We start from the raw sequence: 13,587 nt of genomic DNA, 5'->3' as shown, positions 1-13,587 counted from the left end.
ACTCTGGGGTCACGGGGAAAAGCCACCCTGGGTCACGCCAAGAGCCTGGAGACACCCCTGGGATCCACCCTGGGATCCACCCTGGGATCCACCCTGGGATCCACCCGGATCGCCCGGGCTAGGTGACCCCGGCCTCTGTCGGGGTGTGGGAGCCCCGGGATTTGGGGAAGGGGGCGACAGGCTGGGACTCGCCGCAGGTGGCTCCGGAGGCGCCGGCACCGCGCCCGCGGGGCCGGAGGAACCGGTTGGGATCTCCCGGCACGGAGGGATGGGATGGGACGGTGGCCAAGGGCCCCACCAGGGCCGCCAGCGCCATCGTCTGCCCGTGATCCCGGGCTGGGATGGACGTCGGGAAAAGCTCCCGGGGGAAAGGGGTCGAGGAGCAGCTGGACAGCGTTCCCAGGGACACGGTGGGACACTGCGGATGCCCTGGGCAGGGCCGGCGGTTGGGCTCGATGGTCCTTCCCACTCCGCAATCCCCTAAGGCCTGGATCCCACATGATTCCGAGGGTCGGTGTTTTGCGATCCCGTAATTCCAAGATTCTATGACAACGGAATCGACAACGGGGCTGATAAAGCTCCGCAAGTTCCGTGGGATTCGGGGGATTCCGCCATCGTGTGAACTCCGTGGTTCCCCGGTCTGGTGACTCCCCGGTGCCGTGGGTCCCTGGCGGTTCCATGGCGATTCCATGGCGATTCCATGGCGATTCCATGGCGATTCCATGACGGTTACACGACGATTCCATGACAACACCGCTCTCTATGACGTCACCACGACTCCACCCCCCCACCCCCGCCAGGACGTTCCCACCTCCCTTTCCCCCGCCCCCTTTCCCCGCCCCCTCCGGGGCTGCACCAATCACCGCCCGCCGAGGGGGCAGTGGGAGTGGCCGAGCGAGCGGCCGCCATTTCGACGGGGGCGGGAGCGGCGCCGACGCCATTTTGTCGAGGGCGGCTGAGGGAGAAGAAGCGGCGGCGGCGGCGGCAGCGGGAGCGGGGCGGAGCTCAGCGCCAGCCCCGGCCCCGCGCCGGCTCCACACCGGCCCCGCACTCACTCACTCACCCGCCCGCCCGCCGGAGCCACCGGAGCCACCGGAGACCTGGCGACCGTGTGCTTCGGTGAGTGAGCGGCCCGGCTGCGCGGGGGCGGGCGCTCCTCAGGGCCCGGGGGGTCCCCTCACGGTTCCCCACATGATCCCCTCATGGTTCCCTCACGGCCCGGGGTAGCCCCCTCAGGTTCGGCGCTTTTCCCCCGACCGACCTCCGCAGTCGCGGCTGAGGGGGACGGAGCGGAGTTTTTTTATTATTTTATTTTCCTCGGGAAGGAGAACGCTTAAAAAACCGCTTCAAATTGAAAAAAAAAAAAAAAAAAAAGCTGCTCTGTATTCAAGTAAAGTCATTAAAAGTTATTGGAAATAGGAATAAGGCTTTCTGTCGTCTCAGTTTTCTGGCTGTAAATCCTCTCAATGAAGCCGGTTTTTGAGGGAGCGCATCCTGGCCCTCATCCGCCCGTTAAATTTGCTGCTAATTATAAATTAAATGAAGAAATCGATCTGCAGAGCTCGGGGTAGCATCCAGCGCTGGGCGGATTTAAATCCCTGCCCCGAGGGAGGTGGAACCTCGATGTCTCCATAAGGCATACGGTGGTTCTGTAGCATCACCTTGGATTTTTATTGCCAGTTTTAATTCCCTGTGCCCTTAAAATCGGGGTTTGCGCCTCGGTAATGCTCAGAACGTGGGAAATGTCGAGGTGTCACTGTGCTAAAGGCATTACTTGCTGTTTACAGCTGGGGGGTTTTGTGTTATTATTTTAAAAAACGACAAGATAATCACTGGAAAAAGGTAAAATTTTAGTGAAGGTAAATTAAAGTGACTCGCATATTTATTAAACCTGGTAGAGGGCTAGAAAACATTAAAAATACGTAAATATAATACCCACAACCTGCCTCACTCCTAGTTTCTCCACAGAAAACAGAGTTCTTTTAATGTTTAGTTGTGTGAATATGTAATAATTGTGTAAATTTGATGTCTTTGGTTTTGGTTTTGCGTCTTTGCTCTGAAGATGACACTTGCTGCTGTATTATTGTGTTAATTCTCCTGATATTGCTGAAACATCCACAGTTAAAAGACAAATTTTTGCTGAGGGAAAAATAAAGGAACTCCCTGATTTATTAAAAACATTAAAAATCCCAGAATCAGGAAAAAAATTCTGGCAGAGGGCTAAAAAAAAAAAAAAAATCACTGAAAATAAATGAATCGATATCACATAATCTTTATTTCCTCCCCCCGGGGAGGCAGAATGGAGGGGATTTTTGGTATTTAGCGGTATTAATGTGTAATAAAGGTTGAAATCTTCTCTCTGGGGCCTGTTTTGCAGATTCTCTGAAGATGGCTGCACAGTCAGCACCGAAGGTCGTGCTAAAGAGCACCACCAAGATGTCTCTGAACGAGCGGTGAGGAAGCCAACGGCACCTTCAGCTCCTAAGAAACCATAATATTTTTATTTTTACTTAATTCTCACTATCCAAAAATCCAAACCAAACAAAAAAAAAAAAAAAAACCAAACCCACCGTGGTTTCCGCCCTCCTTTAACCTCGGTGCCTCCACACCCTCCGAGCCCTGCAGAGGGTTAAAAAGAGGCCAAATTCCTGGAGGGAATCTCTCCGTGGTTATGTTTTTTTGTTGTTGTTTTTTTTTTTTTTTTCTTTTTGTTCCTGGCGTTGGTTTCGCCTCGGTGGGATGCGTTGTAAGAGCAGAGACCAACCTCACACCCTCCCTGTCTCTCCCACATGTTTTGACATCGGTATTTTGGCTCTGCCGCCGAGCCCGAGGGCCCCGCCCGCCCTGGGTGGGCTCTGTAAGAGGCCGGCGGCGGCCCCGGAACCCGCCCCAAGGCCCTGCTGGGCTTTGTAAGAGGCAACAGCTTCGCTCCACCTCCATGCCTGTCTGTCCTCCAGCTCCTCCCGTGGGTCATCCCGCCGGGTTTTCCCTCCTGTGGCTCCTCTGTGACGACTAACGGGGTTAAACGCTGTTACACGCGGGGGTTTTTGCTCCGGCAGTGCTGCAGGGAGGTGTGGCCCGAGTTCCCTCCCTTGGCAGCCCAAACCCCTCGTTTTTAGGGGGTGGATTTCACTCTTCCCGGGGAATCCTTATTTACCGCCTGGCTGCTGGTTCGCTCTTCAGTTGAGGAGTTTAAATAGTTCCCAGTCGGCCTCGTTTCAGAGTGGAACCCAGGAGATGCTCTGGGTGGCGGAATTTTGCACAATCATGGAGTTGTTCAGGTTGGAGAAGGCTTTAAGAAGATCCCTTCCAACCTGGAGGACACCCCAGCCTGGTGTCTTCCCAACCAACCTCCCGGCCTGGAATTCTGATGCTTCTCCCAGATTTTTTTTGGGGGGGGAGGGGTTGATTTGGCTTTTGCTGTCCTGTTTCTCCCCCTCCCCTCCCTTGTCACGCTCATCCCCGCTTCCTGCTGGTTGTCACCCCTTCTGCCATCTCTAAAACCCACTAACTAACCCTCCAGCTTCTCTCATTCCCACTGAAAACTTCCACCTCATTTCCTGCCTCTTTTAACGGAGGGATCCGTAAATCCCAGAGAGTTGCCACTCTTTTGCATAAAGGTTCATGGGAGCTGGAGCCCCCACTCGAGCACCGTTGAAATGCCCGTAATTTGTGTGTTTAAAAGCTTTAATGAAACCCCGTTTTATTCGACCTTGAAGCTTCACTAACATGCTGAAGAACAAACAGCCGATGCCGGTGAATATCCGGGCCACCATGCAGCAGCAGCAGCTGGCCAGCGCCCGAAACAGACGCCTGGCCCAGCAGATGGAGAACAGACCGTCTGTGCAGGCTGCTCTGAAGCTCAAACAGGTGAGGGGAAAGGACATTTGGGCCTTGCAGGAGGTGGAAAAATCGGCTCTGGAGAGACAAAAGAGGCCCAGGCAAGGGAAGGGGATGGAGGGTGAGTGTGGGGAGCTGCTGGAGGAGAGGAGGCTCTGCGCAGCTCCCCGGAAGGAGGGTCAGCTCGGAATCGGGGGGAATTTCCTCCGGGGAGGTTTGGAGTGCCCGTCCCTGGAGGTGTTGCCGTCCCCCTCAGTGCCCTGAGCTGGGGATTGGGCTCAAGGGAGGCTTTCCCAACCTGGGAGACTTCGGGGATTCTGTAAAAAAGGTGGTGGAGAGTGTCCAAAGGAGACTCCACCAGCATGGAGAAGAGTCTGGAAGGGCCATGTCAGGAGTGGCTGAGGGCACGTGGTGTGTCCAGCTGGAGCAGAGGAGCCTGAGGGCAGATTTGGGGATCTGCAGCTCCCATCTATGTGGGCAGGGACTGGATCCAGCTGTGTCAGGGGGATCGGGGAAAGGCTCTTCCCCAGAGGCTGCCAGAGCTCCAGGAGCTGCCAGGGTGGGATTTTGGGGTGTCTGTGGAGGGGCAGGAGTCGGCCTGGATGATCCTGATGGATTCAGGGCATTCCATGATCCTAAAAAACACGACCCCTGGGAGGGACTTGCAGAGAATTCACCTCGGATGAGTGGCCCTGGCTGTTGGTGTGTCGGGTGCCGGCTGTTGATGTCTCCTCTCTATTTTTCCAGAGAAACGGCTCATCCCGGGGCTCGGGGAGCTGCCGAGTGCTTCACCTCACAATCCCAGGGCAGCGACAGTCGCTGCCGGTCGGTGCCAGCCCTTAAAACCCCACCTTCCCTCCCTGGGTGGATGGGGAAGGCGAAGGGGGGCGCACCCCCCTCCGTGCCCAGCGCTGCGTTCCCGCCCCAGCCGTGCCCGTGGCGTCGGTGTCCCCCGCTCCCAGATTGCTGCATGACCCCTGTTCTCTCCACCCTTCCCCGAATCTTCTCTTCCAGAAGAGCCTGAAGCAACGCCTCGGCAAGAGCAACATCCAGGCGCGGCTGGGCCGGCGCGCGGGGGCCGCTGGCCCGCGGAGCCCTGGGCGGCCGGGGGCTGGCCCTGGGCCAGCGGGGGCTGCCCCGGGGGGCCCTGCGGGGCCGCGGCGCCCGCGGCGTGCTGCGGGGAGGGCTGGCGCTGCGAGGGTCAGTCCCCTGCCGTCCCCTCTGGCCGTCCCCCGTGTCCCCTTCCCCAGGGGTGAAATCCGCCTTCTCTGGCTTTTCCCGCCCAAGGTCAAGGCCTGCTGCGAGGAGGGAGAGGGATCGCCCCGCGCATGGGCCTGCGGAGAGGAGGCATCAGGGGCCGGGGGGGCCCGGGAAGAGGCGGCCTGGGCCGGGGCGCCATGGGCCGGGGCGGGATCGGCGGCAGAGGTGAGTGCCCGGGCCGGCGGCGTTCAGATGGGGTCCTGCTGTCCTGGCTGGGGATAACGGGGATTCAGCTGGGATCCTCCTGTCCTGGCTGGGGATAACGGGGATTCAGCTGGGATCCTCCTGTCCTGGCTGGGAATAACGGGAGTTGAGCTGGGATCCTTCTGTCCTGGCTGGGAATAACGGGGGTTCAACTGGAATCCTCCTTTCCTGAGCCAGTGCTGTTTCCCATGGAGCTGAGCAGGCTGGGATGGGAAATGCCGGCATTGAGGCAGTGTTAGGATGAGGCAGTGCCATGTTTTCCATGGAGATGGCAGGTGCTGGGATGAGGAGGCGTCTGGCCGCGGCAGTGCCGTGTTCCCTGTGCCCGCAGGTCGCGGCATGGCTGGCCGGGGCCGCGGCGGGTTCGGCGGGCGCGGCAGGGGCCGGGGCCGCGGCAGAGGCTCGGCACGGCCCGCGCTCACCAAGGAGCAGCTGGACAACCAGCTGGACGCCTACATGTCCAAGACCAAGGGACACCTGGACGCCGAGCTGGACGCGTACATGGCACAGACGGATCCCGAGGCTGCCGACTGAGGGGCTGGGACTGCCGGGTGTGGGGATCCTTCCCTCTGGAATCCCCGAGGGGGAATTCAGACTTCGTGTGTTCTTGGATGTTTTGATACTCTCTGTTGTATTAAACTTTTTTTGGATTGTTCTTTTGGGGCATCTTTTTTTTTTTTTTTTTTAAATCACCCAGCCTTTCCACGCTTTGGGTTTCCCTGTTCTGTGCCCTGTTCCCTTGGATTCTCACGTTTCTGGTTCCTTAAAGGAGAGGGAATTCCCAAAGCTCCGTGTGGGGTTTTTCTCTGGAAATGGGATTTTTCTGAATTTCCTTTGCAGCCGAAAGGGAGAGGAGGCGATCTGGGCCGGGGGCTGGGGCAGCTGCGGATCGTACCGGGAATCGCCGGGGGATAACCGGGGCCGGGGCCGCGGCGTTCCCGGTGGGATAACCGGGGCCGGACCCGCGGCGTTCCCGGTGGGATAACCGGGGTCGGACCCGCGGCGTTCCCGGTGGGATAACCGGGGTCGGACCCGCGGCGTTCCCGGTGGGATAACCGGGGGCCGGGGCCGCGGCGTTCCCGGTGGGATAACCGGGGCCGGACCCGCGGCGTTCCCGGTGGGATAACCGGGGGATAACCGGGGCATTCCCGGTGGGATAACCAGGGCCGGACCCGCGGCATTCCCGGTGGGATAACCGGGGGATAACCGGGGCATTCCCGGTGGGATAACCAGGGCCGGACCCGCGGCGTTCCCGGTGGGATAACCGGGGAATAACCGCGGCATTCCCGGTGGGATAACCGGGGCCGGAGCCGCGGCGTTCCCGGTGGGATAACCGGGGGCTAACCGGGGCATTCCCGGTGGGATAACCGGGGCCGGAGCCGCGGCGTTCCCGGTGGGATAACCGGGGCATTCCCGGTGGGATAACCAGGGCCGGACCCGCGGCGTTCCCGGTGGGATAACCGGGGAATAACCGCGGCATTCCCGGTGGATAACCGGGGCATTCCCGGTGGGATAACCGGGGCCGGAGCCGCGGCGTTCCCGGTGGGATAACCGGGGAATAACCGCGGCATTCCCGGTGGGATAACCGGGGCCGGAGCCGCGGCGTTCCCGGTGGGATAACCGGGGAATAACCGCGGCATTCCCGGTGGGATAACCGGGGCCGGAGCCGCGGCGTTCCCGGCGGGAGCGGGGCCCGGCGGCGCCGGGGGCGTGGCCCGTCTGGGGGCTCGGGCGGTGAAAGCGCGGCCGCCATTGGCTGGCGGGGCCGGGCCCGGCTGTCACGGGCGCTGCCATTGGCTGCGGCGCGGCGGCGCCTCACGCGCTCCGGCCGCTCCTTTTGTTATTGTAGGGTCGGAGTTGGGAAAGGGCTGAGGGAGCGGGAACGGGAGCGGGGACAGGGCGGGGGGAAATGGCAGAGGACTGAGGGAGGGGGCTCAGGACGGGGCAGCAGCCCCGGGAACCGCAGGACATGCGGCGGGAGCCGGGCCGCGAGTGACGGCGGAGGTGAGTGGAACCTGACCCACCGGGGGTCCCCGCTGGTGTCCCCCCCTTGGAGCCTGTCACCCCTCAAAACCCCTGCGCCACCCTTGTCACCCTCCCGTGCCCCCGTGGTGTCCCAGGAATCCCCTGTTGGACAGCTCGGGGCCTCGGGATCAGCCGGGGATTCTCCGGGCGGGGGTGAGGATGGAGCCAGGGACAAGCCGGCTCTGGCCCCCGCTGCCCCCAGCTGCCCCCAAGCCAGGCTGGGCTGAGCTTTGCGGAGGGACAAAGGGGACTCTGACCCTTCCAGTCTTCCCTGGAGCAGCCTTGGGATTGCAGCCGTCGGAGCCGGGGGGAAGCAGGACCCCGGGTCCGCTCTTCCCCTGCTTTGAGCCCCAAAACTTGAGGCAGAGGATGGGCAGGGAGCGGGGAATGCTGGCTTCGAGGCACTGAGATCCCCGGGATGAACCCCAGAGCTTGGCTAGGGGGGGCTGAGGGTCGCGTCCCCATCCCGGGGGTCTCCCTGGCAGCGTCCCCGTGCCGTGGTGGCATCTTGGCACGGGGGGACACGCGGGGCGCTGGCAGGACACGCGGGCTCCCTCCCCGCGCCAGATAAGGAGCGGGGAGCCGCGGTTTGTTGTGTCTGCCGCCATCGCAAGGATTTTCCAGGGCTCTGGAACGCTGCGTGCAGGCTCTGGCGGGGAGGCAGGAAAGGGAGAAGCCGGGGAGGGAGAGGGGTTAAGGAGCGGCGCCAGGCCGGGCTCTGTTTAGTCTGGCCTCGGCGGCGGCAGCGGGGCCGTCCCCGCGGCTGGTGCCACCACGAGCTGGGGACACCCCGAGTGTCCCTGTGAGCGCTGTGTCCTGTCACCTCCCCAGCTTCCCCAAGCTGGGGACAAACTCCGGGACTCAGGTCGTGGCACCCGTGCATTAGGTGACAGATGGCTTAGTCCCCACGTCCTGGTCACCTGGCGAGTGCCACCTTCCCGGTGCCACCTTCCCGCTGGCCGGGTGTCCAGCTGACAGCGTGTCCCCTGCCAGCAAGGGTGACAGGCAGGGGACACGCCGTGCCTTGCAGGGCCGCGGCGCCATGTCCCTGGGCAGCGACAGCGGCCCCGGCATCGTGCACAGCCTGCTGTGCCACCGGCAGGGCGGGGACAGCGAGGCCTTCGCCCGCCGCGCCATCCAGAGCCTGCTGAGGAAGCTGAAGGAGAAGAGGGACGAACTGGACGCGCTGGTGGCCGCTGTCACCTCCGGCGGGGCACAGCCCGGCCAGTGTGTCACCGTGCAGCGCACCCTGGACGGGCGGCTCCAGGTACGCGGGGGGACACGGGTGACACCCCCCGCTGTAAACCCTCCCCACCTTTGGGGGTCTGAGCCCCCCGTCCCGGGCGGGATGGATCCCGCAGCCCCCTCCCCCGGGGCGGGATCCCGTGGGTCAGTGTGTGGCCGTGGAGCCGGGGGCGATCGCGGGCGGGGGGTGGTTGTGTCTGGAGCCGGGAGGAGGCCGGGGGGGTCCCGGTGTCACCCCGGGGAGGGGACACCAGCCCGCTGTGTCCCCCCCCCCGGCAGGTGGCGGGTAGGAAGGGATTCCCCCACGTCATCTACGCGCGGCTCTGGCGCTGGCCCGACCTGCACAAGAACGAGCTGAAACCCGCCGAGTTCTGCCGGTTCGCCTTCGACCTCAAGTGCGACAGCGTCTGTGTCAACCCCTACCACTACGAGCGCGTGGGGACCCCGGGCAGCGGTGAGCGCGGACCCCCGGGACCCCCGGGCGGGATGGGCGGGGGGGAGTCACCGGCACCCCTAAATCCCCCTCCCCGCCGCCTCTCCCGCAGGTCTGAGCATCCCGAGCACAGGTGAGAGCCCGGCCCGGGGCCGGCGGGGAGCGCTCGCCCCCCGGAGCCAGCCCAGCCCCCCCGCAGCGGGTCCCCGTGCCCCCCCGCCCCCCATGGTCTCCGGTGTGTGTCCCCCGCCCTCCCCAGTGCCCCCCCCGCGCCCGGTGAAGGAGGAGTTTGTCCATGACTGTGTGCAGATGGAGCCCCCCGCCCGGCCCCACCGAGCGCGGCCCCCTGAGCCCCCCCGTGTGCCCCGGATCTACCCCGCGCTCCCCATGGCGCCCCAAGGTGAGGTCACCCCCGAACCCCCACCCTGCGAAGGTTTGGGGGCATCACCCTGAACCCCCCACAATGACCCCCCCATTGCCATGTTCCCCCACAGCGACCCCCCAGGACCCCCTGCTGCCCCCCGAGGGCCCCCCGGCACAGCGCCCCCCGCAGGACGGGTACCCCAAAGCAGCCCAGCACAGTGAGTATGGGGTCACCCCACTGCCCCCCCCCCCCGACACCCCCGGGGACCCTCCTGACGTCCCCCCTGTGTCCCCCTCCAGGTTCCCCGCTGAGCTGGACCGGTGCCCCCAGCTACACCCCGAGTTCGGGGGGCTCGCAGCCCCCCGCCCCACAGCACCCCGGCAGCCGGAGCCACCCGCAGCCCCCCCAGCACCACCCCACCCACTGCTGTAGGTCTGGGGGGCACCGGGCGAGGGGTGGGGAGGGGTCTTCAGGGTGCTGACCCCCTCTCTGCCCCATCCCAGGGCCCCCCCAGCACCACCACAACTCCGTGCTCCAGCCCCCCGTGTCCACCCACCCTGGTGAGCGCCCCCCACCCTCCTTGCGCACCCCTGGGTGCCGTGACCCCCCCCCCTTCCCTAAAATCCACGTCCCCCCCGTTCCAGGGCCGGAGTTCTGGTGCTCCATCGCCTACTTCGAGCAGGACGTGCAGGTGGGGGAGATCTTCAAGGTGCCCTCGAGCTGCCCCACGGTGGTGGTGGACGGCTACGTGGACCCCTCGGGGGGGGCCCGCTTCTGCCTGGGGCAGCTCTCCAACGTCCAGCGCTGCGCGGCCAGCGAGAGGGCACGGTGGGTCGGGGGGCACGGTGGGTCAGGGGACATGGGGGGCATTGGGGGGCACAGGGGATATGGGGGTATGGGGAGGACAAAAGGGGTCAGGGGGTATGGGGGGCATTGGGGGGCACGGGGGGCATTGGGGGGCACAGGGGAGGGTGGGGGGCATGGGGAGGACACAAGGGGTCCAGAGGTGTGGGGGGCATTGGGGGGCATGGTGGGTCGGGGGGGCTCAGGGGATCAGGGGGCATTGGGGGGCACGGATGGTCAGGGGGCTTGGGGGGCATTGGGGGGCACAGGGGAGGGTGGGGGGCATGGGGAGCACGGGGAAGGCACAGGAGGTGTGGGGGCAAAAGGGAGATAGTCAGGGTAGAGGTGTGGGGTTTGGGGGATACACAGGGCGGGAGGGGGATGTGGGGGGACAATTGGGGGCAGAAGGAGGAGAAGGGGAAGAACCCGAGGAGAAAAGATGTGGCGGGGGGGGCGGGGGGGGAATGGGGGGTGACAGGGAAGATTAGCCAGGAGGGCTAATTAAGGCAGCCAGGAGGAACATGAGGGGGAAAACCTGGGCTAACCAGGGAGAACGGGGAGGGGGCTGCAGGGTGGGGGTCCATGCTGAGGCTCCCGGCCAGGCTGCACATCGGCAGGGGCGTGCAGCTGGAGCGCCGAGGAGAGGGCGACGTGTGGATGCGCTGCCGCAGCGACCACGCCGTCTTCGTGCAGAGCTTCTACCTGGACAGGGAGGCGGGCAGGGCCCCCGGGGACGCCGTGCACAAGGTCTACCCCGGCGCGCACATCAAGGTGGGGCTCCCCAGGAAGGGTGAGGGGGGGAAATCCCGCGCCCGGATTTTGGGGAGGGGGGAGGTCGGCAGGAAAAGTTCTGGCTTTGATTTTCTGGCTCCGTCTTTTATACGGAATCGTCCGAAGGCGCGAGGTTGGCTCCATGGGTTGCCACCTCGTGGACTTGGTTGGCGAAGAGCCACCGTCCTTGTTGCGTGAGCAAGGAGAAAATCGTAAAAACGCTCGTTGTTTTCTTGGGAAAATGCGAGCGCTGGAAAAGCGAAGTTGGAGCGACGGTCCCGGGCAATGGGGAGGGACCCCAGGGACGGCGGGGTGCTGAAAGGGGGGCAGCCCCTGCCCCAAAGCCGCCCCGCTCAGGTGTCCCCCCGTGTGTCCCCGCCCAGGTGTTTGACCTGCGCCAGTGCCACCGGCAGATGCAGCAGCAGGCGGCCACTGCCCAGGCGGCGGCCACGGCTCAGGCCGCCGCGGTGGCCGGCAGCATCCCCGGGCCGGGCTCGGTGGGCGGCATCGCCCCGGCCATCGGTGAGTGACCACAGCACCCCCGTGTCCCCCCAGGGGCTGTCAGTGACCACCCCACCACCCGTGGGACCCCCGTGATGACCGCGTCCCCCCCTCCCCTCCCCAGGGCTGTCGGTGGCCGCGGGGCTCGGCGTGGACGACCTGCGGCGCCTGTGCCTCGTTAGGCTGAGCTTCGTCAAGGGCTGGGGGCCCGACTACCCCCGGGCCAGCATCACCTGCACGCCCTGCTGGATCGAGGTGCACCTGCACCGCGCCCTGCAGCTGCTGGACCACGTGCTGCACGCCCTGCCCGACGCCCACGCCTGACCCCGGGGAGGAGCGGCCAAAAAAAAAAACAAAAAAAAAAAAAAAGAGGGAAAAAAATGAAGCGAAATGACCAAAACCGAGTTGGTTTAACAGTTATTTAATGGATGGGATCGGGGATCGTGGCCTGGGTGTAGCGCAGCCCTCGGGGCTGATTTCCACCTCCTGGCTTAACTTTTTGTATGAAAATAAACCAAGGAAAAAAATTTTAAAAGCCAAAAAAAAAAAACCCCCCCACGGTGACCAAGCACCGTGTTGTTCTAACAGTTAATGGATAGGGTCGGAGTCTGGAGGCCGGCTCTCTCAGCGCCTTCGACGGACGCTCAGCAGTACAGCTGCGCCGCCAGATGCGAGGCCAGATGTGCGCCCAGCTGTGCCCTGGCCCCTTCCACGGGGACCACATTTCCCAGCAGCCCCCGCGGCGCGCACCGGAAGCGGCCTCTCCCCCTCCCCGCGGACTCGCTTTCCCAGCAGCCCCCGCGGCGCCGGCGGGCCAAGATGGCGGCGGGGAGCGGCCCCGGGGCTCGGGAGCTCTTCGCTGAGGGGCTCCTGCAGTTCCTGCGGCCCGCCGTGCGACAGCTCGACCGCCACGTCCACAGCGTCAGGTGCGGCCGGGGACAGCGGGGCGGGACGGGCCGGGAGCGGGGCGGGGAGCGGCGGGGCCCGGGCTGAAAGGCTGAGCGGCGGGTGGAGCCGGGAAGGGCAGTTTTGTGGGGCTGAAGGGCCTTGGGGGTACATGGGGGCGGATTTTGTGGGGCTGAAGGGCTTTGGGGGTACGTGGGGGCGGATTTTGTGGGGCTGAAGGGCTTTGGGGGTACGTGGGGGCGGATTTTGTGGGGCTGAAGGGCTTTGGGGGTACGTGGGGGCGGATTTTGTGGGGCTGAAGGGCCTTGGGGGTACGTGGGAGCTGATTTTGTGGGGCTGAAGGGCTTTGGGGGTACGTGAGGGCGGATTTTGTGGGGCTGAAGGGTTTTGGGGGTACGTGAGGTGGGCACTGCTGGGGGCTTTGGTGGCTGAGGGGTGCAGGTCCCATCCTGGGGGGGATAAAGGTGGATTTGGGGTGCGGATGCAGGGCTTTACCCGTCCCCCCTGCACAGGGAGAGCCAGGTGGAGCTGCGGGAGCACATCGACAGCCTGGCCACAGGTGAGCCAAAGCCGGGGGGGATCCCCCCTTGTCCCCACCAGCATTGGGGTGGGCGCTCACCCCAAACCCCTCCCCAGAGCTTTGCCGCATCAACGAGGATCAGAAAGTGGCGCTGGACCTCGATCCCTACGTGAAGAAGCTGCTGAACGCCCGGCGCCGCGTGGTGCTGGTCAACAACATCCTGCAGAACGCCCAGGTGAGGGGGCACGGGGGGCTTTGGGGGGCCCCCAGAGCCACCCGCCAGGTGCTGACAGGTGAATCGTGCCGCGTCCCCAGGAGAGGCTGAGGAGGCTGAACCACAGCGTGGCCAAGGAGACCGTGAGGAGGAGGGCGATGCTGGAGGCCGGGGGCTACCAGGCCAAGTGACCAGGTGACCAAGTGACCGGCCAGGGGAGCAGGAATCGCTGTTTATCCCAGGAATCGCTGTTTATCCCAGGAATCCCTGTTTATCCCAGCTCCTGAACTGAGGGGGGATGTCCCCCACCACCTGCAGCCCGGGGAACTGAGCCCCGTGTCCCCGGATTTGTGGGCGCTGGAATAAAAGTGACTGAGAGTCCCCGGTGCTCCCACGTCCCTGAGAGGCCTTGGGGACAGCAGAGCCTGGCAAGCGCTGCCGGGGGGGGGTCTGGGCACCTC

At 64.2% G+C, this 13,587-nt stretch overlaps 3 protein-coding genes across 6 annotated transcripts; all 3 read left to right on the top strand.

Annotated features, from left to right (window-relative positions):
* The first annotated feature begins 928 nt into the window (after window positions 1-928).
* On the top strand, window positions 929-5,959 carry CHTOP (chromatin target of PRMT1). The gene is given in 7 exon segments (XM_066206577.1): window positions 929-1,119; window positions 2,378-2,453; window positions 3,720-3,870; window positions 4,855-4,914; window positions 4,916-5,040; window positions 5,129-5,265; window positions 5,636-5,959. Coding segments are annotated over 6 exon segments (741 nt in total). The 5' UTR covers window positions 929-1,119; window positions 2,378-2,388; the 3' UTR covers window positions 5,839-5,959.
* Window positions 5,960-7,166: 1,207 nt separating this feature from the next.
* Window positions 7,167-11,890, top strand: LOC136302983 (mothers against decapentaplegic homolog 4-like). 4 transcript variants are annotated; one of them, XM_066206567.1, is made up of 12 exons: window positions 7,167-7,308; window positions 8,360-8,596; window positions 8,854-9,028; window positions 9,120-9,140; window positions 9,267-9,407; window positions 9,502-9,588; window positions 9,671-9,799; window positions 9,875-9,931; window positions 10,016-10,199; window positions 10,886-10,985; window positions 11,369-11,507; window positions 11,611-11,890. In XM_066206567.1, the coding sequence occupies exons 2-12, from the start codon at window positions 8,372-8,374 to the stop codon at window positions 11,808-11,810; spliced, it is 1,458 nt and encodes a 485-aa protein (XP_066062664.1). In that variant the 5' UTR covers window positions 7,167-7,308; window positions 8,360-8,371; the 3' UTR covers window positions 11,811-11,890. The 4 variants fall into 4 exon arrangements, with proteins under 4 accessions (XP_066062664.1, XP_066062662.1, XP_066062663.1 ...); XM_066206565.1 differs by having other exon boundaries at window positions 10,817-10,985; XM_066206566.1 differs by having other exon boundaries at window positions 8,323-8,596; window positions 10,817-10,985.
* Window positions 11,835-13,513, top strand: SNAPIN (SNAP associated protein). The gene is made up of 4 exons (XM_066206580.1): window positions 11,835-12,412; window positions 12,905-12,951; window positions 13,029-13,147; window positions 13,228-13,513. The coding sequence occupies exons 1-4, from the start codon at window positions 12,078-12,080 to the stop codon at window positions 13,315-13,317; spliced, it is 591 nt and encodes a 196-aa protein (XP_066062677.1). The 5' UTR covers window positions 11,835-12,077; the 3' UTR covers window positions 13,318-13,513.
* The last annotated feature ends 74 nt before the right edge of the window (window positions 13,514-13,587 follow it).

Source organism: Chamaea fasciata, unplaced genomic scaffold (genome assembly GCF_029207755.1).
Source record: "Chamaea fasciata isolate MVZ Bird 193981 ecotype frontalis unplaced genomic scaffold, bChaFas1.0.hap1 SCAF_31, whole genome shotgun sequence".
NCBI lineage: Eukaryota > Metazoa > Chordata > Aves > Passeriformes > Sylviidae > Chamaea > Chamaea fasciata.
Note: the sequence above shows the minus strand (reverse complement) of the source record. Positions and strands in the feature narration are given on the sequence as shown.